Below are 26,532 nucleotides of genomic sequence, written 5' to 3' on the forward strand. Positions count from 1 at the left end.
GATTATGTCAAAAAGAATTTCCGATTCTGGAGCTACCAAAGGATCTACAAAGAGAAAGCATGTTTCAATGACCATCAAACAAAAAGTGGAATTGCTGCAAAAAATAGATAAAGGCATATCCTTTGATTCTCTAATCATTCTGAAATATGTTTATCAATTTCACGCTGCTCTGCGGGGGGGGGGGAACGACGCGGCACGCAATGAACTGGAAGTTGATCTGGCAGCATTATCCTTATCTTCAGGGCAGATGTTTTATTTTATTCGGCTTATAATTCCTTACTTAATGTAGTATTTCATCTCGATGTACTCCGTCTTTGATATGATTTAAATCAAATTCCTCGTCATTATAAGTATCACGAATACACATCAAATAGTTTTCTGGATGCAATTTTCTAATTTCGACTATGTAATGTATGCTTTACGCATGCGTGCGTTGAAAGAAATGTTTCATAAAGTAAACAAATAAATATAAAGCTTTTTTTTGGAAATTTTGATACCCTTTAGATCATAATTGCTCTTTATTTCATAAATTACGATTTCATATTTTTAGTTTTATAATTTCTGCATGCCATCTTACCAGATTTAAACTGATGATCTATAATCCGGAATCGTCTGCAGGTGATTCCGGTCCCGATGAGTCCGGATTAAAGACTTTTGACTGTACGGACCTTTATGAAGTAGTTTGGCCACAGTAAACAGAGACGCTGTTGTCCTATTGCTGTGCGCAACTGCTGAGTAAAATCCCCTGCGGCCTAGTTTCGATTTCTTTTCACCTGCAGGTCGATATATCTGGCATTAGTTGCCAATGTTTCCCTTGCGCGATCACCAGCAACCTTTCTTACAGCTGAAGGCTTTCCAAGCCCGTGAAACAACACTTTATCAATTCCAAACTCATCAAACTAGCCCCTCAAGTTTGCCAATCCTTCTACCCCGTGCAAAGGCGTCCTGATATTTTTTGTAGATGTACTGAAAGTACAATCTTGCTTTTACTTTCAGAAGGATATCTAGAAATGCCCTTAACTTTTTTTAAAATTGCCTTACGTAAATTGCTAGCATACTGCGCATTCTGACATACGATGAAAAATGCATTTGTTGCATAAGTTTTGCACACTAATGTATATAGGGATTCAAATGATCTTCAGTCCCTGTTGAGCACATCCAAATTCTTATTTGGTTCAAGGCACTTAATAGTGCCCATGGTACAAGGCTGAGACAGAGAAATAAAGTTTAGTTTTGTTTCTTTGTTTACATTTCAGTATACAAAGGCAATGAAGCTTATATAACACTCAACTTCTACATTTATGGAAATCTGACCTCTCACAATGCGTTTTGGAACATATTCGGGATATATGAAATGCCATTTGAACCTAGACATAATACTTTGCATTATTTTAAATTTCACTGCAACTTGGTGAGGTTTTCTTCTAGATTTCCTTTAATCTTTCTGTAAGTAAAATATTCAAAAAGGTTATATTCTTTTATGTTTAGAATTTTTAACAAACACATTTCATTGCCAGTATTAATGTCTCCCCCCCCGCCGTTTTTGAATTATCGTATGACTCCTAAATGCAATACTAGAAATCTGCATACTCACCAGTTTTGTGCTATGCGTAGTTTAACTCTGCAAATTGCAAGAAGTTGATTTACCAGATTTCATATTTGTAACTTTGCATCATGATGTTCGCTTTAAAATTCTGAACAAGTATTCATATTAATGCAGTAATTTATTCTCATATACAATATTTATTACTGATATATTGCATATGTACTAATTTTTCCTCCAGCCTCTCTTTTTACTTCTAATTTTCAGCTCAAGAGTCAAGAAAGAAAGAACATGAATTGCAATGGAATTTCACACAGAAAAAAAATATTAAGGTCATTTTCAGACCCAGGACACACACACACACACACACACACACACACACACAAAAAAAAAAAAAAAAAAAAAAAAAACTAATTTGGCTAAACAAAATTAAAAGCACTTTGACAAGTTAATAAGAAACCTGCTATTGAAATACAAATAATTCATTAAAAACCTCATTGCAAAGGATGTGCTTATTTTGCATATTTTAATTTAAAAACTCATTATTTAATTTATTATACATATGTTACTCTTTTTTACACATTAATTCACATCAAGAAATATACATATTTTATATATTTCATTTTACAGGAATTTAATGAAATTTTCGTCGCACTTTTGCTTTATACTGCTCAGCATCAAGTTCTCGAAAATGAGTATCCTGCATTATTTCAACCGTATTTTTCTGCATCTCTCGAATTTCCTCCTTGAGATTCTCACGGAATTCTTGTTGCATCATTCTCATAACCTAAAATAAAATTTTATATTCAGATTATTATTTTGAATCCATCGTAATTGCAATAAATTCAAGAACATATCTAAAAAATGTTAACATAGAAGAAAAGTAGAAATCTTTCAAATACCAGGTATCCAAAAAAGTTCATGCACTTTACACCGAGAAATAAAAACCTAGCAGTTGTGTGCAAATACTTTTTATTCAGAAAAATAATCTCTTTCAGCTTCAGTTACATGTTCCCAATAAGTTACAGGCTTAGTAATCCTGCATTTGTAAAAGTTTTTGCAGCCAAAAAAGCAGTGTCCTGTGGCCTGGGTGACATTATATCAGATTTGGAGCTGTTGCTCACGCAAATGGTTATCCATGGCCAAAATCAGGTGATAATCAGATAAAACAATGTTTGGAGAGTTCTATGGATGAGGTAAACCTTGCCAAATAATTGTGTTGATCAGAACTTTGCCACTTTTGCCATATGAGGGCTGGCCTTGAAGAATGGTAATTTCTTCCCATTGAGTAGTGCTGGCTGCTTTTGATGCAGTATATTTGCGATCCGTTGCAGCTAACAACATGCAGTTGAAACATGGGGAACCACTTACTGAGCTTCCATGTCTTACCAAGATTGTGCAGATGCAATCAAATGGTTTTCTTTGACACTCCAAACCCCAGTACAAAGTTCCTTGCACATTTGGTGTGAATTATGCTTAATGTTCTCCTTCAGAAAGGTTTCATCGATAGTGGATGGATGCCCAATTCGAGAACTGTCCTGGAGGCTCTCATCTCTTGATGCAAATCCACTAAAACCCTTTCACGCTGTGCACTTACTCGCTGACATTTTTAGACAAAAAGAAGCATTGGCCAGCAGACCAGAAGGTAGATTTTTCGGTGCACAAAATTGAAAGTTTACTTTTTGTCACACACGGCAAAAAGACACCGAAGGTGCAGAAACTGACTTAATTCACTATTCTACGGAGTTACAAATGTGCACAGATGGTGGTTCGTTAGAATTAACTCGTCACTTAAAATTTAAAATTGTTGATAATTCTACAGCTATTGCATGCAGATTAACCAAACACATAAAAACCACATAATTTAATCACTTTTAAAGCCAAAAATGCACAATTTACCAACATATAAGAATAAAATACTAAGTTCACCGAGTGGGAATATTTATATATATATATATATATACGATTGGTGCAATCGATTGCATTGAAAAAGAGGTGCATAACCACATGTTATAGCAGTCCCACATAGAAAATTTCAACGTTCTATTGCTACTCGTTTTTGAGTTATGCAAAATACATACATATGTACGAATAGACGTCAAGAAAAAATATCTTCAGAATCCATTTTGGCAAAAATTTTATTTATTCTGTCCGTATGTACAGATGTCACGCAAAAACATCAATCAAATGGTTTCGAGAGCGACTGAAATGGATTTTCGTTTAAATACGATATACAAAATTTTTCGCGATTACAATACTTCCTATACTTGATATACAAGGAAGTAAAAAATGTCATATGCTGGTAAGAAATTTCTCCTTCCATCTGTCTTCATTTTAATGGATTAATGATCAGCCTAGCATATCACAGATATTATATTTTTGATTATGTTCTTTCAGAATAATGCAGAACAGCAAAATGCTTTGAGCATTAATGAATACTGAAAAACAAACAAACCTCAAAAAAATTCTTACAGTAATATTAGTTAAAAGCATAATTACCTTTTTCTGAGCTTTCAGTCTCTCTTCTGCATCTTTTTTTTCAATAGCTAAAGATTCAGCAAGCAGAGAAAACTGAGTTTTATAACTGCCTAGGAGTTAAAGACTAATACTTGAAAACATTTTCATTCATCAACTTTTCCTTCCATCTTTACATGATATTTTTAGACAATTCCACACATTAACATGATCTAAAGTTTCATTTCTAACACCATCTTTAGAATTTAACATTTTGTGAAATATTAGTTCACCATATCAAGGCAATTTTATATATTTCACATAATTTAACATATTTTCTGAGTGAACTAAGCTCAAATGCTTTTAACCTTTTTTTTTTTAAACATATTTTAATGGCTAAAGTTTTAGTTAGAGTTCAACCATTTATTATCGAAACTTAGAGAGTAATAGAATATATTATACAAATAGTCAATTTAATTTTTTTTAAATGCTGCATATGTGATAAACATGGGTGAGAGAAAGTGATTTATTGAAAATAACAGATCTTCCTCTTTTAATGTATTATCCTTTCATACAAACTGTTCCAATAAGTACCTGAAAGTCACTTATATGATAAATGCTTTTCTCCTATGGGTGTTCATAAAAAATTATCAGATGGTTGATATAAGAAGTAACCATAATTGCAGCTTGAAGGAAAAAAAAATCTCTCAAGTCTGGTACTTTATATGCTATAAGGAAAAGGATTTTCAGATAAGATGGCTAACTAGAGAACCTCGTGACATTGAACTCTTTGGACACATGACATCATTTTTGCATGAACTGTGTACATTTATGTCTGAAAGAACATATTTGTAAAAATTTAAGCACATGCCTCTAAAAAATAAGTAAAAGAAAAAGAAATAAAGTCTTAAGCTCTAACTAATGTATAAATGACTTAGGCCTGCCTGACTTCTGATGCTGCAAGTGGCTGTGGCAATTAGGGTTTGAGAAAATTAGAGATTTGTCTCAATATGCAAACCAATGCTCTCTCTAGTTTCTGCGTGCTTTATCTCCTAAATTGACAACCTCTCCACAATATACCTATGAAGTACATTGTGATCAAGGTTTACTTGATCTGGTAAAAGTTAAATAGTCCAAAACCCTCCGGACAGATGTGAAGCAAATTATCGCTATATCTGAAAGTAACTACAAAGATTTAAATAAGCTTCTTTTTTAAAAGGAAGAACATAAAGCATGTTCTTATGCTAAAAAAATCAATTACAGCTCATGGTGATGTAATTAAACAAGAAGAATCAAATGCAAACTAAAAATATGGACTAGTCATCAAAGACTATACAATTTCATTTTACGCTGACTCAGTAACTATATTGTCATAACAAATTCAAATGTCGGCAGCAGTAATACAAAGACGAATAATTGCAAATTATCGGGGCTGGCAGAAACTAATGCAGGGAGCAAGTGGAGATCAGAAACACATTCTTGTCTTACACTCCAAAAATCTCAGTTTAAAAACTGTTTAAGTGAGAAAATAGAAATGGGAAATTATAGTAAAGGCTGGAATTGTAAACAACTAGGTAATTTACATAATAATATCTGTACATATCTTTGAAGAATAATTTTCCTTTCTCCTACTGTATTCAGTTTTTTCCTTTCCCGTTTCCTTTTCCCTTTACAGTTTTTGGATTTAATTAAAGATTTCTGTTATTCTAAAAATACTAAATGCATTTAGAATGTATAGACAAAGCTGCTAATTTTATAGTAATAGGAACATTCAGAAGAAATATGCAATATATATGGTAAGGTCCGGTTACAGAGCTGGTGTGGCAGAATTTTTTGAATTTATTCACACATCGAGCAACAAAATCTAGAAATGTCAAAACTTTTAGAATTTAGAACAGGCATTGGAAGCAAAATTTACAAAGGCACCAAGCAGCACAATTTAGTGTGTATGATGCATTAAGATATATTACATGATTTGTTTAAATTGTCAGTTTTCAATTTCTTTATTAATAAAAAAAATATTTTCTATAATGCCTGTCCATATGATAAGATTAGAAGCATTTTTGATATTTTATGCTTGTGTCTAGTGAAAAATAAAGAAAATAAAGGGAAGATAAAAATGTTAAGAAAAAGATTCTAGTATCAGAACTAAAACATTCAACTATTATGTTTTTATTGCTCTTCCAGATGTTCTCCAAAAAGTAAGAAATTATGTATTAATACCATGGAGACATTTTTCATTTTGCCACATTTTTCTGGAATCTTCCAGATAGATGGTCTATAAATCTTGCATTCAAATCTTTCTAAACTTTCCAAGCTGCAATGTCTAAAATCCTAAAGAAAAATTGCCCCTGCCAATTCAGTAACAGCAAAAAGCAAGAAATATTAAAAAAAAAAAAAAAAAAAAAATCAGATAAAAAATGGGTAAAATTAATTTTATAGAGAAAACTGATGCATATTCTGAGACAATTACATGAGGAAACTCTTACCAGGAAAAAGTTAAAAAGAAATTTTTAATTAATTACATAGGTAATTTGCTTTTGCTAAGAACTGTTTCTTAAATTGTGCTTTATAGCATTATACCTCACTTATTTTTCAGATTCAAAACATTGTATAAAAAGTGGCCAAAATGGAACTTTATAATACAGCAAAAAATAAAAATGCTTTATTTTAATGTTATTTCTTAAATGTAATTACAATATATTACCATTATTTTAATGAAACTTATCAATGTTACGTTTTAAAAAAATCGTCGAAAAATTCCCAGATCTCGGAATTAAAAATTTTCAATAGAAACTGATCTTAAAATCGCCAATGCTGATAAGTCGCCAAATTTAGAGCAATTTAATAAAAGAATTCACATCCCTAAAAGCAAAAAGTTGCTTAAGAGCTCTTCACTAGACAAAATGAAACAATTTCTAATACTTTATGTTTCACACTTGCTCAGAAACTCTACCCCACCCTTTATATAAGAAATAGGAACAAATTATAACCCATGAACGCATTCACCCATTCAAAAGACAATGATATTTGTCAGAGAATTGCCAAAAATATTCCTCCAAAATGCAAATTCACACTCAAAATGGCAGCCATAAAAACAGTCAGAAATTTTAGATGATTAAAAATTAAGGACCTTCTGACGGTTTTGGCCGAAATTAAGGACTTTTAAGGACCAAAAATCGATTCCAAAAAACTTAAAGACTTTTAAGGACCGTACGAACCCTGCTTAAAAGTTCACAATTTGAGTTTAGAAATAATTGATTTTAAAAGTTCAGCATTATGAATGGATAAATTCAAGACATCGTGGAAAGATTTAGAAAAATAAGAAGACTGTGACGTCTGAAAATCAATGTGCTCAGCATCATATCCTATGAAGCTTTCATCTCTGAAAAACTGGCTTTGCCCTTTTGTCTCCATTCAGCTCAACTTATAAATGCAAGCAAATATTTCCACACATGAAATTTATTATATGTAAAAATAGGAGCAATGTAGCTACACAGAATTCAGAAGAGTAATTATACGCCAGACTTGACAAATTCAAAATCAGAGGAGGTATTGATATCGATGAATAAAATAAAATTCATTGAGTTATGCTTGCATTTTTAATAATTAGAATTAAAATTTTAATTATTAAGTATAAAGCATAAAATAATTATTTCCTTGAAAAAGTTATATTATTATTCACTAAAAAAGACTGTTTTAAAATGTACCTATTGCTTATCTTGGCGAGATAGGAGCTAGTTTTCATAAATGAATTGGTTTTTAAATTTCTTATAATAATGAGAACTTGCTCCCGTTCATGCTGAATTTTGGGAACATCAATGAGTGAAAAATCTCACATCTCACAGCCAAAAATGTCATCACATAGCAATAAACTGACTGAGCTTACATAGTTCTCTGAATCTTTCAGGAACTAGGATTAATCTTTCAGGACATGTTAAACTAGGATTTAATATTAATTTCTTATCATTAATCTTATACTGGCAGGCAAAAATTAAAGGAACAACTATAACAGTTGATGTAGTTTGAATGACTTTGTAGCTAAGAACATGAAACTGCCCAAGATTTTTATTTCATCACACCTGACATACCTTTAAAATGCAGAATTGCGATTTCTACCTAATAATAATAACAACAACAACAATAATAAATAAATAAGAACATAGGAAGCAAGATATCATGCGAAGCACACAAAAAAAATTGATGTTGAAATTTTTCAGAGATTCATAAATAATTAATAAGATGAGCAGTTATTCCTGACTGAAATGTAAGCTTTACAGTGATTTTCTATGATCTACAAAGCATATTCATGATGAATAGTGAAGCTCATGAGTGCCAGATGGAGATTGCATTGATAAAACTTGGTATCTTAGTGCATTCCACAATTCTTTTATAGAATTTAAATCCAGAAAATATGTGGTTTATTCCTCCATTGGATTATTTCATCCTCAAGATAATCAGCCATTAGTGCAGCATGATCGGAATGAGTACTATCAGAAATTAAATGCAAGTTATTACCGATTGCTCCTCTAAAACAACTCAACATAAGGATCACAATCCTCATCTTTGTATATTTTGGTATTCATGGCTGCACTGGTAAAATAGCAGCTAAATCTTCAATGTGGCTATTCAAAATGATGCCCCATTTTTGTATTGATACCTTTCATGGGGATTTTCAGGCTTATAGTGTGTAATTTTTTTCTCTAGCTAAAACACATCTGGAATCGTACTCCAAATTAAAACAAGACTCATCAGCGATGAGAACTTGGCTCCAATCACTATTATCTCTGCATGACTACAAATGGGTGCATTTTGTAGTCTGAAGTTTTGCATGCAGCTCTCTTTCAAGTGGCCTCCTATTCACAGTACATCTGGACAGTTAATTTCTTACAGCTGTAATTAAATCCTTTGCAATTTGAGCGGACATCAACTGCCCCTTTCTTTTATCAATTGCTGTCAAATAATGGTCCTGAGAATCTGTTGTGGCATGTTATTTGTATACATCACCAGTATCTAAGGTCCCAAATCACATTATGTTTCATCTACATGGGACTAGACGTCGAAAGGGACAATTCTCAGAACCTGCACATTTACAGGAAACCCACGTAGCTAGGTTACCATTTTCACTTAATACAAAGACTTGAATGCCAAACAGTAATCGACTATCATTCATATTGAGATCACATGATCCTTCAGAAGCAGAACTTTCATCTGATTGGTTGATCTCCACCTGGGATAGAACTCCAGCCTAGACATTTTTGGTGAGGTTTGAAAACATCCTGCGTAGCTGCTGCAACATTTCCGCAGCTAGGCAGGTCTTTGCTTCCAGCGGGGCTCTTTTTTCTAGGAATCTTCCTATTTAATCCAGTGCTATCCAGAATCTCGTTTCTCAGAAAAGTCTGGTCTAGCAGGGACTGCCGTTAGAAATGATAACCTCTTAAAATCATTTCTAGATTCTTCGTATCATGCTTTTAGCTACTTCCAGGTCTTTAAAAATGTATGCCAGTGTCTGTCTTGCTTCCATTCTTCCAATCATATGCCATTTCTTGCAATACATCAAATGCTATCTCAGTAATATAATTTCATTTTCCACACTAAAAATATTATCTAACTACTTGCACAATCCTCAAAATTAGAATTTAAAACATCCCTTTAACTCCTTTCCTCACAAGCCAAAGGAAAAGGCATAAAAATCTGAATATTTCTATGCAATAAAGCCACCTTTCAATGGACGTCATTTAATAGAATTAAGAAAAGGTATCTTTTTATGGCTATTCTTTTAATTTTCCCTGCCACTGTATTACATGCATATACTTGCTATTTTAAAAATAACAGGTCACAAATACTGAAATCATCTGCTAAAATTATACTAATAAAAATATACAGGAGAAGAGATAAAGAGAGAGAGAGAGAGAGAGAGAGAGAGAAAAGATGCTGTACAAAGATAAATATTGAAAATAATTTTCAAAATATGAAAGAACAAAATTTTCATTTTAAAAAAGGATACAGATTTTCCATAGCATCGATGTACTTTTGATGTTGTCTAGCATCATGCTCCTCTGCTTCCTTTACATCTTTGCATATGTTCTGAACTTGTTCTTTCTCTATATTCAATGCTTCTTTAAAAGCATTTTCAACTATCTAAAAAGCAGTTATTTTAAAATGTTGAAACACGTTATATATGTATAAATGAAAAATTTTTGGTTCAGTTTTTGGAAAACAATTTTCTTTAACACAATAAAATAAATGTTATTTACTCAAATTCATATTTTGCTTTGATATTAATATAAACAGTGCAGTCTAATACAAAATATTACAAATAACAATATGCAAATACCAAATAAATTTTTTAGTACATTAGATCATTTTTGCAGAAAAGTATGTTCCAAGATATAAATAAAAACATATGTATTGATATAATGGCTTGGGATTACAGATAAAACACGATATTTGATGAATTTCTTATTACGATCTTATCAATGATAAGAAACAAAATATTTTAATCGTTTACCTATACATGAAAGTATTAATTTTGAGTAGAAATATGGCAATGAAGTTGCATAAAATTTTTAAAACTATGCCTTGAACGCCAAAGAAAACTTGAAAATATCTTTGAGTTTTTGAAAAGATATATCTACTTTCCTATAAATGGAAGACTTTTAAATGTTTGCTGTGCAAATTCTAGTAGTGTTTATGTACGCAATAATGTACACTAATCGAATCACGAATGTCGCTGCCTACACATCTAACTATCTAACGACGTATCTAAATGCCACATCTAAATTTCTGCAAGCGATGGTTCAGCTATAATTCTATGATCAAATACTCAATCTAGTTTTAAAAGGATTTATTAAAATACTAAAATTAATCTAATCTAGAATCTAGAATTGAATCTAATGTTACATCTCATGAGCATCATTCTAGCTGCGTCATAACAAATCGAAAGTCAAGTTCTCACTGTTGCCATTCTGAAGCAGAGAAAAGTTTGTTTCTAATCAAACCGGAACATCGGCATAGTGAAAGTTTCTAGTCAAACCGGAACATCCCGGCCCCCGTTGGACAATTGTCCAACATCATTTGGAAATGGGAGTAGACTGATATTGGAGACGGCTCGGCGAAAGATTCCATCTGAAGTTCTGACGTCTACGACTCGTACTAGTCCATCTGGACCAGGAAAGGTTTCTTCGATGCGAGCTAGTGTCCACTTCGTGGGTGTCTTGTTTTTATCCTTTAACAAGACTAGTTGTCCAGCCTTGAGATTGGATCTTACTTGATTCCATTTTGAGGGGTTCTGCAAATGATTAAGATATTCCACGCTCCAACGGTTCCAGAAATTAGCTCTAAGTTTTTGAATTAAAGTCCATCTAGAAGACAAGGTCAAAGAATCTACAGAATCATTCGGTTCTGGTATCGACAAAAGTGGAGCTTCTATTAGGAAATGACCTTTAGTCAAAGGCTGAAGATCTGTTGGATCAGCCGAAATAGGCGATAGAGGTCAAGAGTTCAAGCAGGCTTCTATTTGTGTAATTAATGTATACAGCTCTTCAAAGTTTAAAATTGTTGTTTTCGTGACCTTTGTCAAAATTCTCTTCATTGATTTTATATTAGCCTCCCATAATCCGCCAAAGTGCGGGGAAGAAGGAGGAATAAATCTCCATGTTATACCTTCTTCGGAATTAAAGCGCTGAATAGGATCCGATCTACAAATTCTAAAGAGTTTATCAAGAACATTCTTCGTTCCCTTGACGTTTGTAGCGTTATCACTCCAAACAATGGATGGTTTAGATCGTCTGGCAATAAACCTTCTAAGACATGCTAGAAAGGCCTCAGTAGACAAATCCGATACTACTTCTAGATGAATAGCCTTTGTACTAAAGCAAATAAATATCGCTATGTATGATTTTAACGTAACTCTAGATCTTTTCAAATTAGGCTTAGTGATAACTGGACCTGCAAAGTCCAGTCCTATTTTTTCGAATGGTCTAGTTATTATGACTCTATCTCTAGGTAAGTCTCCCATCATTTGGTTTATGGTTTGGTTCCTTGTTCGAAAGCACGTCATGCATTTACTTATAACACGTCTAACTCTATCTTGTCTGGAAGGTATCCAGTATAATTGCCTAATAAGAGAAAGTGTTGTTTGAACGCCCGAATGAAGAGATTTTTTATGATAATAATCTATGAGTAATTCAGTGAAATGATGTCTTTTGGGTAAAAGAAGTTGATGTTTGTGGTCTTCTGAAAGATTGGAGTAACGTAGTCTCCCACCAACTCGTAAAAGTTCATCCTTCATCCAGAAATACATTTAAGGAATAAAACCTTACTATTACTTGGAACTGATCGTTTCGACTGCAAGCAATTTCAGGTTGAAATTCAGAATGTTGTACACATTTCACTAGCACCTTTGTTGCATTCTGTAGTTCAGAAGCACTCAAAAAACTTTCTTTTCTTAATGGTGGATTGGTTCTACAGTTGTTCGCAAACCTTAAACACCACGCAGTAGTTCTAATCAATTTGCTGAATGACGAATACCTTTTAATGAATTCGTTCTCAATGGAATTTTCACCTGTGACTGTTGAGTTCACTACAGCTCCCCTTCGAAGTTCAAGCTCTTCATGATCCTTGAAATCTCTTACTGATTCTGCAAGTTTAGGCCACGAATCGATGCTCTGCAATAGCCACTTAGGTCCATGCCACTACATGTCACTATTTCGTACTTCAGACAACGTCATTACTTTCGTGGAATTTGTCTTTGTTCCTCTGGTCAGCATATCAGCCGGATTTTCATCTCCAGGGCAATAATTCCAGGACTCAGGTGATGTTTTCTCTCGGATTTCCATTACTCAATGTTGGATGAATGGCTTCCATTTATTTAAATCGCCCTTTATCCAATGTAACTTAACAGAAGGGTCTGACCAAAAATATACATTCATCTGGAGTCTTTTCTCTAACTGTTCTTTCACATTTGAGGCTAATCTTGCTCTGATGAGTGCCCCCATCAGCTCTAATCTTGGAAGGGACAGCTTCTTCAGTGGAGCTACTCTGGTTTTGGAAATGACAAAACTACTTCCTATTTCACTGTCTGTCATGACGTATCGCAGGTATATCACAGCTCCATATGCCTTCTGACTTGCGTCGGTAAAGCAATGCATTTCAATATCTCTCAATTCAGACTTGTTAGTCTTTCGGAAGTAATGTCGTGGAATGTTTATATCCTGAATCACTGACAGTTCATTAATCCATTTTTTCATTCTGTTTTCAAAGTCCAATGGTAACAAATCATCCCAATCTACCCCAAATTGCCTGCATTAGTATTTTTGCCCTAATGGTGAATGGACTTATAAATCTAATGGGATCGTAAAGCTTTCCAATGGTTTTAAGAACTTCTCTTTTTGTCATTAGCTTTGTTTCCCCTTGAGCTTGATTAGTTCGATTTTGTAATTCTATCTTCAGAAGTTCTTCCTTGTAATTCCATTTATATCCCAATACCTTCTGTTCCAGAACTTTCTGGATTTCACCATTTTCGTATTCGTCAAAAACTTCCTGCAGATTCCCACAATTTGTTTTCCATTTTCGCATGTTGAAACCAGCAGCCTTCAATATATATCTAATATCTTCATATATGAGTTTAGCTTCGTATTCGTCTTCATCCCCACCAATTAAATCATCTACGTATAAACATTCGTTCAATTGTTTAACTGCTTTCTGATTTGTTTCTTTAAAGGTATTTATGTGATGTTTGATAACAGCGGCAAGCAAAAATGGGCTGGATGTAGCTCCAAACAAAACGCGAGTCATCCTAAGTATTTTCGTGTTAGGTTTCCCATCCTTATCTGTAAGGTTATTTCCCCACAAAAATCTTACAGCATCCCTATCTTCAGGTGACAGAGAAATCTGAAGAAAGGCTTGTTCAATGTCGGCAGTGAATGCTATGCTATGTGTACGAAATTGTATTAATATCTCTAACAATGGTGGATTTAAATTAGGATCAGAATAGAGACAATCGTTTAAAGAGTATTCATTTTTCGAATGGCTGGATGCATCAAATACAACTCTTACAGGTTTATCAGGTCGAATAACTGGTTGGTGAGGCATGTAATAAATTCTTCCTGTTTCTTCAGAACTTGGATCAATTTCCTCAGATATACCCATTTTTAAATGCTGTTCTATAACTGAGTGATACTGCTGATGAAGCAGTGGATCATTTCTTAACCTTTTAACCACATACTTGCCAACCTATGACACTCAAAAATCAAGAGAACTTTTTAAGAAATCAGGAGATTTTTCACAATGTTAAAAAGACTTTTTAAATGATAAAAATATAGTTTTTAATAATGAATTAACTTTAAATAGTTACTAAGTCTTAAATGCAAGCAAAACAAAAATACCTTAGATATAAAAAACATTTTTATTACTTTCATCATTTAAAAAAAAAAAAAAAAAAAAAAAAAAGGCACTTTAATCAGTTTTCATACAAATGTTATGGACAATGGCAGATTTTGCTCTCGTTAAGAAAGAAACTTCATAATTTTGTTCATAGCAATTGCCACGTAGGCCTGCTTTCGCTAATAAAAGTTTTTCTAATGTGTCATCACTTATATTAGATCTAAATTTAGTCCTCGTTTTCGCAACAACACTGAAAATCCTCTCACACTCTGCATTACTATGGGGATCTGTCAAGATGGCCAACATAATTCTAGAGAGTTCACTATATTTTAAAATTCCATCAGCACCTTTCAATTTTCCAATTAACCTCCACTGGGTGTCAATCCTAGCTGATTTTATAACTTCATCCAAGTTTTCTAATTGTAAACTGCAAAATTGCGACTGCAGTATATCAGTAGCAACATCAATATCATCATCTTTCATGACTAAACGAAGTAACACAGGAAATCTATTCAAAAAGTACCTTGTATAAAAAAAAGATACATTTGCTAGAGCAGAAACATCAGCAACTTTAGCATGCAAAATCACTTCATCGTTGACTGGAAATTTATGTAGTGTGTAATCACATACTTGACAGAAGTAACTTCTAACATGAAGATAAAACTTATTTTTGTCTTCTTCTGAAAGTTCTTCCACTACTTTTGTAGTTGCAGCTCCTATTACCAAATCTTCATCTTCCTTCTGATTTTCTGTTTCACCATAAATCACATCATATATAGAATTACAAAATAAAACACAGACTGGTTTTACAAACTTTGATAAAATGTCTTTAAACAGATCATAAATCATTGATTGCAAAACATGAATTAATGGAATTCTGCTTTGTAGAATTGTGTTCAGAACATCGAATGATAGCAAAATGAATTGTAAAAAAAAAGCAAAAAGCTTTGTTAAGGTCCGATGAAAAAAACATAAATATTCGTTCTTCACAAGATAAACTTACAGTAATCGGAAAATGTTTCGTGTGTTGAGCAATTTTTTCTTTTATTTTGAGAGAAATTTGTATCAGCTTTATGCTTATATTTTGCAGTATTATTTTGAGAACTGCCAGTTGAATTGCTGAATGATGCAGAAATTACAAAAAATCAAAATTTTTCTCATTTCAGTATTATGCAGCTGTTGGAACTGTTTCAATTTTTCCTTTCTTTTAGAACTCCTTTCAAGATAATAATAAATATCAACAATGTGTTCATCCACATTTAATGGTAAAGAAGCTGCCCCTTTTTCAGCTGCTAAATTTAAGAGGTGACAGGTGCACCTCATAATCTGCAAATCTGAATTTGCCTTTCTTAAGATGCCTGCAACACCAGCCTTCAAGCCTACCAATACTGGTGCATTATCGGCACCAAGCGCTAAGCAATTATCCAGAGGGACTGCATTTTATTTTAAAGTTTTAATAATTAGCTGTGCTATATTAAAGCCTGTTGAATGTCCTTCTAAAGTGGGGACAGAAAGTAAACTGCACTCAATTTCTGAAGACTCTGGATTAAAAAAAGAAACAACAATTGGATACAGTTTTGAATTGGTATTATTGCTTCCATCCGTAGAGAGGCAGAACGGAGCTGTTTTAATGCAATCAATAACTGAAGATTTATTTTTCAAACCCATTTCTTTAACAATTGCACCTGTTTTGGTCCTTGCACTTGAGTATTTCTTAGCGATTTCACCATCGGGAAACATTTTTCTAAATAAAGCTGCAGCGTGATCCGATGCATTCAGTGGCAGGTTGTGCTCCAGTAAAAAGGCAGAGAACAGACATTCTGCATTAATCACTTTTTGGTCTTTTGTTTCCGAAGAAAAATTTAATTTTTCGTTTTTTCAAAACAACTCATGTTGTCCTTGTGTTTTTGTGTACGCACATGTTTGAGAACATCTGCCCTTCCACCAAGCGAAATCGAAAAATCGCAACGACAGATGGTACACCTCGCAAATTTATTACATTTCCTTGAAGAAATAATGGAAGGAAAGTCAACTGTGTACGATTTTTGAAACGTGCATGAGTATTTCACCTTTCTCGCAGACATATCAAAAGACGATAATTTCTAAAACTATTTCCTAAAGGCACGTGTACTCACACAACTCGGGACAGGATGAACGAAATAGCGAAAGAACATCCAAAGAACGGCCAACGGCCTTGAGCTTGCTTTGTGCTCATTGGCTAATATATGCCAGATGACACGCAGTGGAGCTCGATGCCCATTGGACAACTGGAGAACGAAGTTTCTGGATACGTATGCTGTCGATCACAAAGCAGAAATTCTCATTTGATTCGCAAGGTTTCATTTTAGATATAATCTAGAGAAAATTCAGTTGCTTTCAGACGTCCAAAATCACTTTTATTTTTGTTCATATAACGAAGTATTAAGCCAAGTTCTATAAAAATCGTGAGAAATATTAAGACTAAGAAAAAGTCGGGAGAAATATATTGTAAATCGGGTTGGCGGGAGAGCGGTCGAAAATCGGGAGTCTCCCGCCTAAATCGGAAGAGTTGGCAACTCTGTAACCAGTTTATTAAAGCGAACTTCTGCATTTACATAATTCGTTTTTAATTCAGACGAATGTTCATTCCAAGGGAGTTTAACCTCATATCACGTTTCTTTAAATTTGATAAGTTCTGTTAAAATTCTCTAAAATGTCATTATCTATTTTACTAATTTCCTTCCCTTGTTCTATTCCCAAAACTGCTTTAACTGTGTTGAGACCAATTTGTCATCAACAATAATGTCCATGTTTAACAATTTACCGTTAGAATCAGTCCGGCCTTGAAGGCACCATCCAAATATTTGTTTCGGAAACTATAAGTTTATTTTAAAAACATTTAAGTCTACCAATAATTTCTTCATGATAGTAATCTGCTCCGATCAAAACAGCAATATTTTTGTCACTGAATTCACAAGAATCAGCTAATTGTAGTCCTATTATCTCTTTGTTAATTTTGGAAACTGGGATATCAGGAAAAGGCAAATTAGTTGCACATATTTGGTTAGTTTCTAAAGCTTCAATTTCTATATTTAGGGATGGTTCACTTCTGTTTTCTAGTTTGACTTTAACAACATTGTGAGTTTGTTCTGTTGCCTGGTTAACCCAAAAGGCAAATACGGACAAAGTTTCCTTTCGAATAACAGGTAATTTACACTTCTCTGAAATGTCCCAAATTATAAAACTTCTCATCGATCCATTGTCTAATAGAATACGAACTGGTTCTAAATTATCTTTCTCAGAAAATGGACGTATCATCACAGTACACGTTTGTAGCAATGCATTGCGGAAAGTTTCGGTTTTTAATTGACTAATCTGAACATCTTTACTGGATGGAATTGTCGACGTGACCTTGTTTTTCTCCGATTTGGTTTCCAGTCGGAAACAAATAGACCTATTGTGTTTTTTATTACATATTTCGCATATTTTTCTTTTTTTTTCTTTCCTTACACTGCTTTATTTTGTGCTGAGATTTAAGGCACAAAAAACATCGGGCTTGAGATTTTAAAATATTTCTTTTCTCCTCCACAGTTTTAATTTCGCAGCGCTTGGAATCGTGTAGTTCGTCACAATATATGCATTTACTGCTAGAGACTGGAGCAACATAGTCATACGTTTTAGGCGAACTTCTTTCAAACTGTTTACTGCGCTTGTTGTTTACATTATCGTGAGCAGAGTGGAGACGATCGTTTGATTTATGCCTCCAGTTATGAATCATATCCGCTCGGTGTTTTGTTTTTGTTTCTCTACTCTCATTTTTAACTGCGTAGCTCTTTCGCGGCTTTCATTTCTTTATGAATAAATTCCATTAATTCGTTAACGTTCCATGTTTGGTCACTGTTTCTACTGTGACTGTATTCTAATGTTATCTCTGATGGAATTAATTTTAACAATATTGGGCAAAGTAAACTATCATAAGTTTCTGATACGACGTTCATTGACTTTAAGCATCTAATTTGAGTTTCACACTGATCATATAAATTCCTAAGTTTTTCTATATCCCTTACATTTCTAACAGGGGAAAGATTTAGCAGTTTATTCATGTGAGCATTTATTACCAAATCTTTTCTCCCAAACCTGTTAGTTAACAATTCTTTAGTTGAATCGTAGTTCTCATTTGTAAGCAAAAGTCTGGAAACGGCCTTATAAGTTACCCCACCTAGTAATGACTTTAAGTAACTGAACTTATTTACTTTCGATAATGAGTCATTGTTATGGATAGTTGCCTCGACTCCAAAATTCCTGCCAATTGCTAGAATCACCAAAAAATTTAGCAATAGTCAATTTTGAAAGGCAAATAATTTTATTATTTTCAAGTTTGGAATCTATAGCGGTTTCATTAGGATCTGAATTTTCGAATTTGTGTGATTCCCTCAATTTTTTTCTTGCTCTAAATTGCCACAGTTGGATTTTTTCTTCATATTCTAGAGCGGATGAAACTTCAAGTTCAAATTCATCCTCTTGGACCTTCAAATCCTGTTCTATTTGAGTGTTTAAATCACTCAGACTTTTTGCTTTCTCGTTTAATATGTCTAAAGTTTCTTCTATTACATTTATACTAATGTCATCTTTGCTTAATTCTGTCTCAATCTTCTTTAGAACCTTGGACACTGCGGTCCTTAATACTTTGCATTTCGATTTAAGCTTAGCGACAGGATCTTCCATAATTACTTTAAAATAGAAAACTTATCCTACCTGTATTTGCAGGCTTCTCACACTTCACACCATGCAATCCATACTTACGAATCCATATTTTCGAATATTAGCCGACTTCCCGGCCGATGCACCAAAAAATGTTTATGTACGCACTAATGTACACTAATCGAATCACGTATGTCGCTGCCTACGCATCTAACTATCTAACGACATATCTAAATGCCACATCTAAATTTCTGCAAGCGATGGTTCAGCTATAATTCTATGATCAAATACTCAATCTAGTTTTAAAAGGATTTATAATTTAATCTAATCTAGAATCTAGAATCGAATCTAATGTTACATCTCATGAGCAGCGTTCTAGCTGCGTCATAACAAATCAAAAGTCAAGTTGCCATTCCGAGGCAGAGAAAAGTTTGTTTCTAATCAAACCGGAACATCGGCACAGTGAAAGTTTCTAGTCAAACCGGAACAGGTAGTATGGCAAAAAAATCATAAAAGTTATAGCTGACTTGTCAAAAACAATAAGATATTTCGAAAGCATATAGCACAAAAATGCATTTCAAAAACATATAATATAAAACATAAAGTCCAAGTTGAAGAAAGGAAGATAACACATTAAAATGGGTAAAAGAATATTTGAAATGAGTAAATTCATTACAAATGTTAGTACAAAACATTCATAGAAATAATATACAACAGAAATTAATTCTAAATTAAATTAAAGAGAATTGTTTCATGCTTTACAAATGATAAAATAAACTGCTGGTCATTACACTGGTTTCAGAAGATTAAAAAATTTATTAAAAAATCAGCAGGGAGTAATCTATTATTAGAAAGAAGCATAAAACATGAATATGCTCTACTCTTAGAAAATGTATGACAAACAAGCCTGATTACAAGGAGAAGATATTATTTCATTTTATCCCAGAACATATTACTAAGGCACAAACTGAATTTATTCTTTACTTACTAATTCTTCGGTAAAATTCTTCTTTTGCATTTTCTTCCGCATTTCATCATGAAACTCTTTACAGTACTCTTTCAATTTTGCAGATCGCAGTCTTGCATCTCTTAACTGATATTTTATTTTGTTTTCAGTTTCTTTATGTTGCTTAACATCTTTCTGCTCAAAGAAATTAAAAATTTCAAGACTTTTATTTCAATATGCTATCCTGAAGAAAATATGTTTATTATAATATTCAATAGATTCACACTGATATTTTAATGTAGTATTCAAAATTACATTAATTAATAATGCAAGCATTTTGATAATATTAAAGTAGTTGATCAGGCTTGCTATTTCATTAAAAGATTTTTCATGCAAGGAGTATTTATACAGCACTCTTCTGTTATCGGGATTGGTTTCAGAAATGTACGTATGTATGTGCATGCATACACACATACATTCCTGAATCCTGATAGCAGAAGAGTACCAATTACTCTTTATGAGGCAAAGGGTTATCTACTTTGAGAGGAAATTCATGCAAAAGTTAATTAGTGAAGTACATAATAAAATCTAATGTTTAATTAAGAAATGAATTATGTACTTATTCTCATTAGGCTTGCTTTATGTTATTTATAGTTTTTCAATTTTTCTTTTACAAAGATAAATTTCTAAAATTTTATATTTTTACACATGCAAAAAGCATGAAAAAAATTTGATTTCTGTATGTATGTATGTATGTACGTATGTATATATATATGTATGTAGGTATGTATCTATAAATTACTCTATGTGTGATTTTTTTCACGGCTAGTTTTTGACATTGAGTTGTTGACCATGAAAGCTGAAAACCATCAAAACAATTGGCAGAGATCCTGCCAAAGTTGCACCAATTATACTTGTGAAATTTTAAAGAAACTGATGCTTCTTTATCTTATACATAAACAGTATTTAATCTTTGTAGAAGGCCTCTCGTTGGATTCTATTATTTTGTTATACCCTTAAATTTTACTCTCTTAAGAAAGCTATGAGGACAAACTTCCCACAAGTAAATGTTTCAGTCTGTTTTGTTGGGCATATTCAGCTGACCATATTGTGTTATAAATACACACTTTTCTTATGAAAGGCTCTCATAAATTTGAAAATAATTCATTGCTCATTGTTCTGAAGAAAGAGGTCCCAAATTTTTATAATTTTTTTCCCTTTTAAAAATGTATAAGAAAAATACACCAGTAACAGTTATTTAATATCCTTGTTTATAAAAACAAAAGATGGCCTTTTGAGAATCAATTGGGCTTACATCAAATAAAAACATAGATGTTGCAAGTGTATTGTAACATCATGATTATTCATAATTGGAGCTAAATCACACCATTTGGCTAAATCCCACAGGATAATACATCAGTACTGAAATTTTTAAAAACATTCAGACTAGAATCAGTTTATTGGGTCATAAAGTCTGACCTTGCTGTATACTTATTAAAGTATTCTGCAAAATAGTATACTGTCTGAGCTTTTTTTTCTTAATGATGTAGATTGAATTTTTACAATTTCTGTTATTAACTACTAAAATATATAGTTTCATAGAAGACACTTATTTCAAATATCTCTCAGCAAAGGCATATATTAACAGTTATGAGAATTACGTGTATATGTACCTAACTCATAAGTGTGAGGGATATTTTTTTAGAAAATTTACTATATTCTGCTCAGAAGGTATATGACTGTAGATATCTTTAAAATGTTTTATACTGCTGATAGGCCACTGTTATATTAATTCAAGATTTGAAGTTTGATCCTGAAAAAATTTACTGATATTACTTTTAATTGTGTATTAGTTTCTAATTTATCAAAATGTGTAAAATAACCACTTACATAAATATTAATTTAATGTATACCTGTATGAATCCTTAATTAACAATTAGGTATAAGTAAACAGAAGCTAACAGTAATCATAAGACTTTACTGGTGTAGTAATTTACAAGGGGTGATCAAATGAAAAGGTACGAAATGATATAAAAATGTAACAGTTAAATATTTACATATTCCGCCATGGGAGAACGTAACGAGAAATCTCGGGATGCAATTAGAGTCTCTGACTGGGATCGGAGTACGCGCGGGCGCCTGCATGCGAAGAGGGAGCAGAGGCTCTTATCAAAAGCGGCATCCAAATGATGCGGCAGGACGTATGAGGACAGGATGGTGTTTGCATTGCAAAATTTGACGACTGAGGAGCAGCGAGATGTTATCCGATTTCTGACAGCGGAAGGTGAGAAACCGGCAGCTATTCATCGCTGGATGGTGACAGTTTACGGGGAGAAATGGTCTCTGAAAAGTCTGTCAGAAAATGGAGTACCCGTTTTCGTGGAGGCCGTGACAGTGGGTGATGATCCGAGACCAGGTCAGGCAAACACTATCATCACAAGCGATCTCATAGACAAGGTGGACGACATAGTGAGAAGTGATCGGCGTGTCACATTGTGAATGTTGGCGGTGAAGATAGATTTCAGCTATGGAACTGTGTGGACAATTGTTCACGACAAATTGCGATATTGAAAGGTGTGTGCCGCTTGGGTTCTGAAGCAGCTCACCGACCAGCAAAAGGAAATGCGTATGGGGAGCACTGCAACATCTGTTTCGGTATCAGGAAGAGCCCGCTTTCATGGAGTGGATTGTCACAGGTTATGAGACCTGGTGCCATCACTACGAGCCAGAGACAAAGTGGGACAGCATGCGGTGGAAGCATGCATCGTCACCTCCCCCTAAAAAGTTCAAAGCCGTGCCGTCAGCAGGCAAGGTGTCGCTCACCATCTTTTTCGATGTTCAAGGTCCGCTACTTGTGGAATTCATTGAGCACAGAAAAACCATTAACTCCGATGTGTACTGTGAGACACTCCGACAACTATGCAAGTCCATCAAGAACAAAAGACTGGGGCTGCTCACGGTGGGTGTGGTTCTGCTCCATGATAACAGGCGTCCACACATCTCCAGAGTCACACACATGGAACTGGCCAAGTTCAAGTGGAAGACGTTGGACCATCTGCCCTACAGTCCAGACATGTCGACCTGCGATTTAAATGCGCTTGGTTCACTGAAGAAACACCTGAAAGGGAAGCGCTTCAACTCGGGCGATGTACTCAAGGATGCTGTGAAGGACTGGGTCTCGTTTCAGCCACAGGAATTCTGGGAACAAGGAATCCTGTGGCTTGTTCATCAGTGGGATCGTTGTGCTCAGGCGTGTGTATATTTTAAATAAATCTATGGTATATATTTTAAATAAAGTCTACATTTGTACCCACCGTGTCGTTTCGCACCTTTTCATTTGATCACCCCTTGTAAATTATGTTTGATTTTTATTTTTAATCAGACAGCCTGAATATCAGTTAACTTATGCTAATTGAAACAGTAGTGCACTCTAATTAATCTCACAAATTAAGTTTTTAAGCACACCTTTATTGAATTCTGGCAGCTATTAAGTGTAAAATTTTATTATAATTTTATGCTAATATTCTTTACAAAACAAGACTGAAAGTTAATGCATGAATTTCCGTTTCATGTGAATACAACTTGAAAAACTGAATGATTACTTTTATGTCTTTGAACCACAGCATTTTTAAGCATTCCAAAGTTTTCACTAAAATTTTTATCCTTAAATCTTTTCAATATTAAGGTAAGTAAATGAAATAGTAGTAATGAAGATGTTGAATTGTTGCATCATATTTCATTCTAGATTTTTTCAAAGCAAAAGTTGCTGTTGATCAGGTTATTAATTTATATACCTTACCCAGCATTCAATCACAAAAATTTTCATTGTGAATCTCTAAAACTTAAGTATGACATAAATGATCTTCATATTTCAAAAAACAAAAATTAAGCCACATTATGTACATTTGCAAGATATTCTTGGTTTTGTTCTAATGCATTATGGGACAACTTTGCAACTGTAAAAAGTTTGCTTAACTCCATGCTCTCGAGAAAACTATTATTATAATTAGATGAACTATATGATAAATATTTATAACTATTTGAATAACTTTTTAACTACATTTATAACTTTTAATAAGTATATGAAAACTATATTTATAACTAACAAAATATTATTATTCATAAATCTGATGAGATGTACAGAACTGCATGTTAAGTAAATGCTGTTTTTGTCAAAAAGCAAAATATTTTCTCATTGGGTCATTTTAATACATGCATAATAATGTTTTTCAGCTACATTTATATGATTAGTTGCAATTTATTTTCCTTAAAGCTATAATAAGAGTATTTTAATTCTCAGTGAAATTATTTTTTAAGGAATAGAGATTTCGTATTTCTAATTTTGTGTTATGCAAACTTCATAAAGATGTGGGCACCTTTATTTTCAGGTACTGTTATGCAGATAAATTTTTTCATTTGCTTTGCTAAACAGAATAGTACAGGAAATGAATTTATAAACATTCTATCTAATCAAGATAGCAAACTCATGAAGTAACATTACCATTATAAAACTGTGCCTAAGGTACCGGAACCAATATTAAGTCGCTCCTTCTCAGGTATTGAGGAAGCTGGCTGTCTTAGTTAAGTAATCTTTAAATAAGCATCTAAAATATGCTCAGGGTATAAAAGAATACAGGTATTAATGTTAAAACAGGGATTATAAGGAATTTATTTTAGGCATGCTATTGATTAGCGGCTGAAGAACAATGAAGAACTTTTTGTTGTTAAATAATTGTTTACACATTAATAAGAGAAAAAATATTGTACCAGAATATCATTTATTGGCATATGTAGCATTAAGATAAAAATATTAAATTAACTTACTACATAAGTTACTGCTCGCACAGAATTTGATTATGCTAATTTTGTTTTAAGAATATAGATTTAATTTTCAATATTTAATTTAATATTACTGAAATAAAAAATATATTAATAATATAAATGTCATCTCGATAATGTAAGTTTATGGAAATAGAGACTAAAATAAGCAATTACACAAATTTAGTTAATAAATGCTGTTTAAAAAACAGGTCTTCATGACAGATCCATAAACCTCCTTTGCTCAGATGGTTAAATAAGAAGTATAATATCTTAAATAAGAAATAATATATTAATTAAGAAATAAATATATTAATTAAGAAATAAATATATTAATTAAGAAATAAATATATTAATTAAGAAGTAAATACATTAAATAAGAAGTAAATAAATAAAATAAATAAATAAATAAATATATTAAACAAGAAGTATAATATATAAATTAATTGAAGAAAAATTTTAAAAATCTGATGTGTACACCACATGACTTCCTTGTACGGAATATTAAATTATACGCATTTTTGATTTCATTTAAACTTATTGGATTGAATTAAGTCTACTTCGCCGACAGTGCATAAACCACAATAGAATAAATGCATTCTTTAAAATTCACTCTAGTATTTGTTTACTATAGCGACGCTCTGGCGCTATATTCACTTAAAAATTATTACTGTAACTAAATTTGCATTACTGTTAGTTCGCGCGCAGTGCTTCAGTACAAATTTTAAATTTTCGGAAATTAAAGTTAGTTTTTTCTTTATAAAACAAATTCTTATACACTATTAAGTAAAATAAATCAAGAAAGATAATCATCTATGTATAAAGATGACACACTGAAAATTTCATATATGTATGACAAAAACAATCTGACTTATTAAAACTCGAAAATCAGCTAAGATTCTCACTTTTTGTGTTGCAAAACTGATGACTCCCTTTCAGTATTATATTTCGTTCACATTATAATTCATAATGCACAAAATTTATATCATTTAAAGAACAGAATTATCTAATCGTTGCCAGATGTTCTATTCAAATACTATAATAAAGCTAGAAAGATGAATAAACGAAATTAAGCAAACAAAACAAAAAAGAAACAGTTTTTCACAGACGATTGAGTATTTCTCATTTAATTAATTCAGTTCTCACTTCGCGAGAAGGCAAAAATACATAAAAACTCAAAATATCTATATTAAAAATTACGAAGTAAATCTCAAACACTTATTTTCTCAAAAAAATTCCAGAAAGAATTAAGCATGATTTAATTGGCAATAATAAATGAATGCGTTATCTTTGTTGTTGGGAAGCTAAGTTTCTCTAGATTGGCAACAAATCCACTAGTTTCCTGTTTCAAATGTAAACATCAATGGCCGCCATTAAAACAGGCTTAGCGGCAATTAAACAACTTGAAAATTGCTGATAATTCTAAAAATATTGCACACAGATTTACTAAAGGCATAAAATCCTTAACCGGAAGATAAAAACAATATAATTCAATCATTTTTAAAGAAAAAAATGTACAATTTACAAACATATAAAAGTAAAGAAACTGAGATCGCTGAGCCGGGTAATAGAGTGGATATATATATAAATATATTTATATACGTTTGGTGCGGCCAATTGCAACCAAAATACAAGGTGCACATCTACATGTTATAGCAGTCCTATATAAAAAATTTCAACGTTCTGAGGCTACTCGTTTTTGAGT

At 32.7% G+C, this 26,532-nt stretch overlaps 1 protein-coding gene across 1 annotated transcript in view; it reads right to left on the reverse strand.

Moving 5' to 3' along the window:
• Nucleotides 1-2,050: 2,050 nt before the first annotated feature.
• The window catches only part of LOC118185719 (centrosomal protein of 95 kDa-like), an 81,138-nt gene continuing 56,656 nt past the window's right edge, over nt 2,051-26,532 (reverse strand). Inside the window, exons 14-17 of the mRNA XM_085817587.1 lie at nt 20,052-20,204; nt 10,005-10,138; nt 4,043-4,127; nt 2,051-2,330 (exon numbers count right to left, since the gene is read on the reverse strand). Of these exons, the coding sequence (XP_085673713.1) occupies nt 2,178-2,330; nt 4,043-4,127; nt 10,005-10,138; nt 20,052-20,204 (525 nt within the window). The 3' untranslated portion in view covers nt 2,051-2,177. The remainder of the gene's footprint in view (nt 2,331-4,042; nt 4,128-10,004; nt 10,139-20,051; nt 20,205-26,532) is intronic.

Source organism: Stegodyphus dumicola, chromosome 5, assembly GCF_044657685.1.
Source record: "Stegodyphus dumicola isolate Sdum_Otavi_A_Nest chromosome 5, ASM4465768v1".
Lineage (NCBI taxonomy): Eukaryota > Metazoa > Arthropoda > Arachnida > Araneae > Eresidae > Stegodyphus > Stegodyphus dumicola.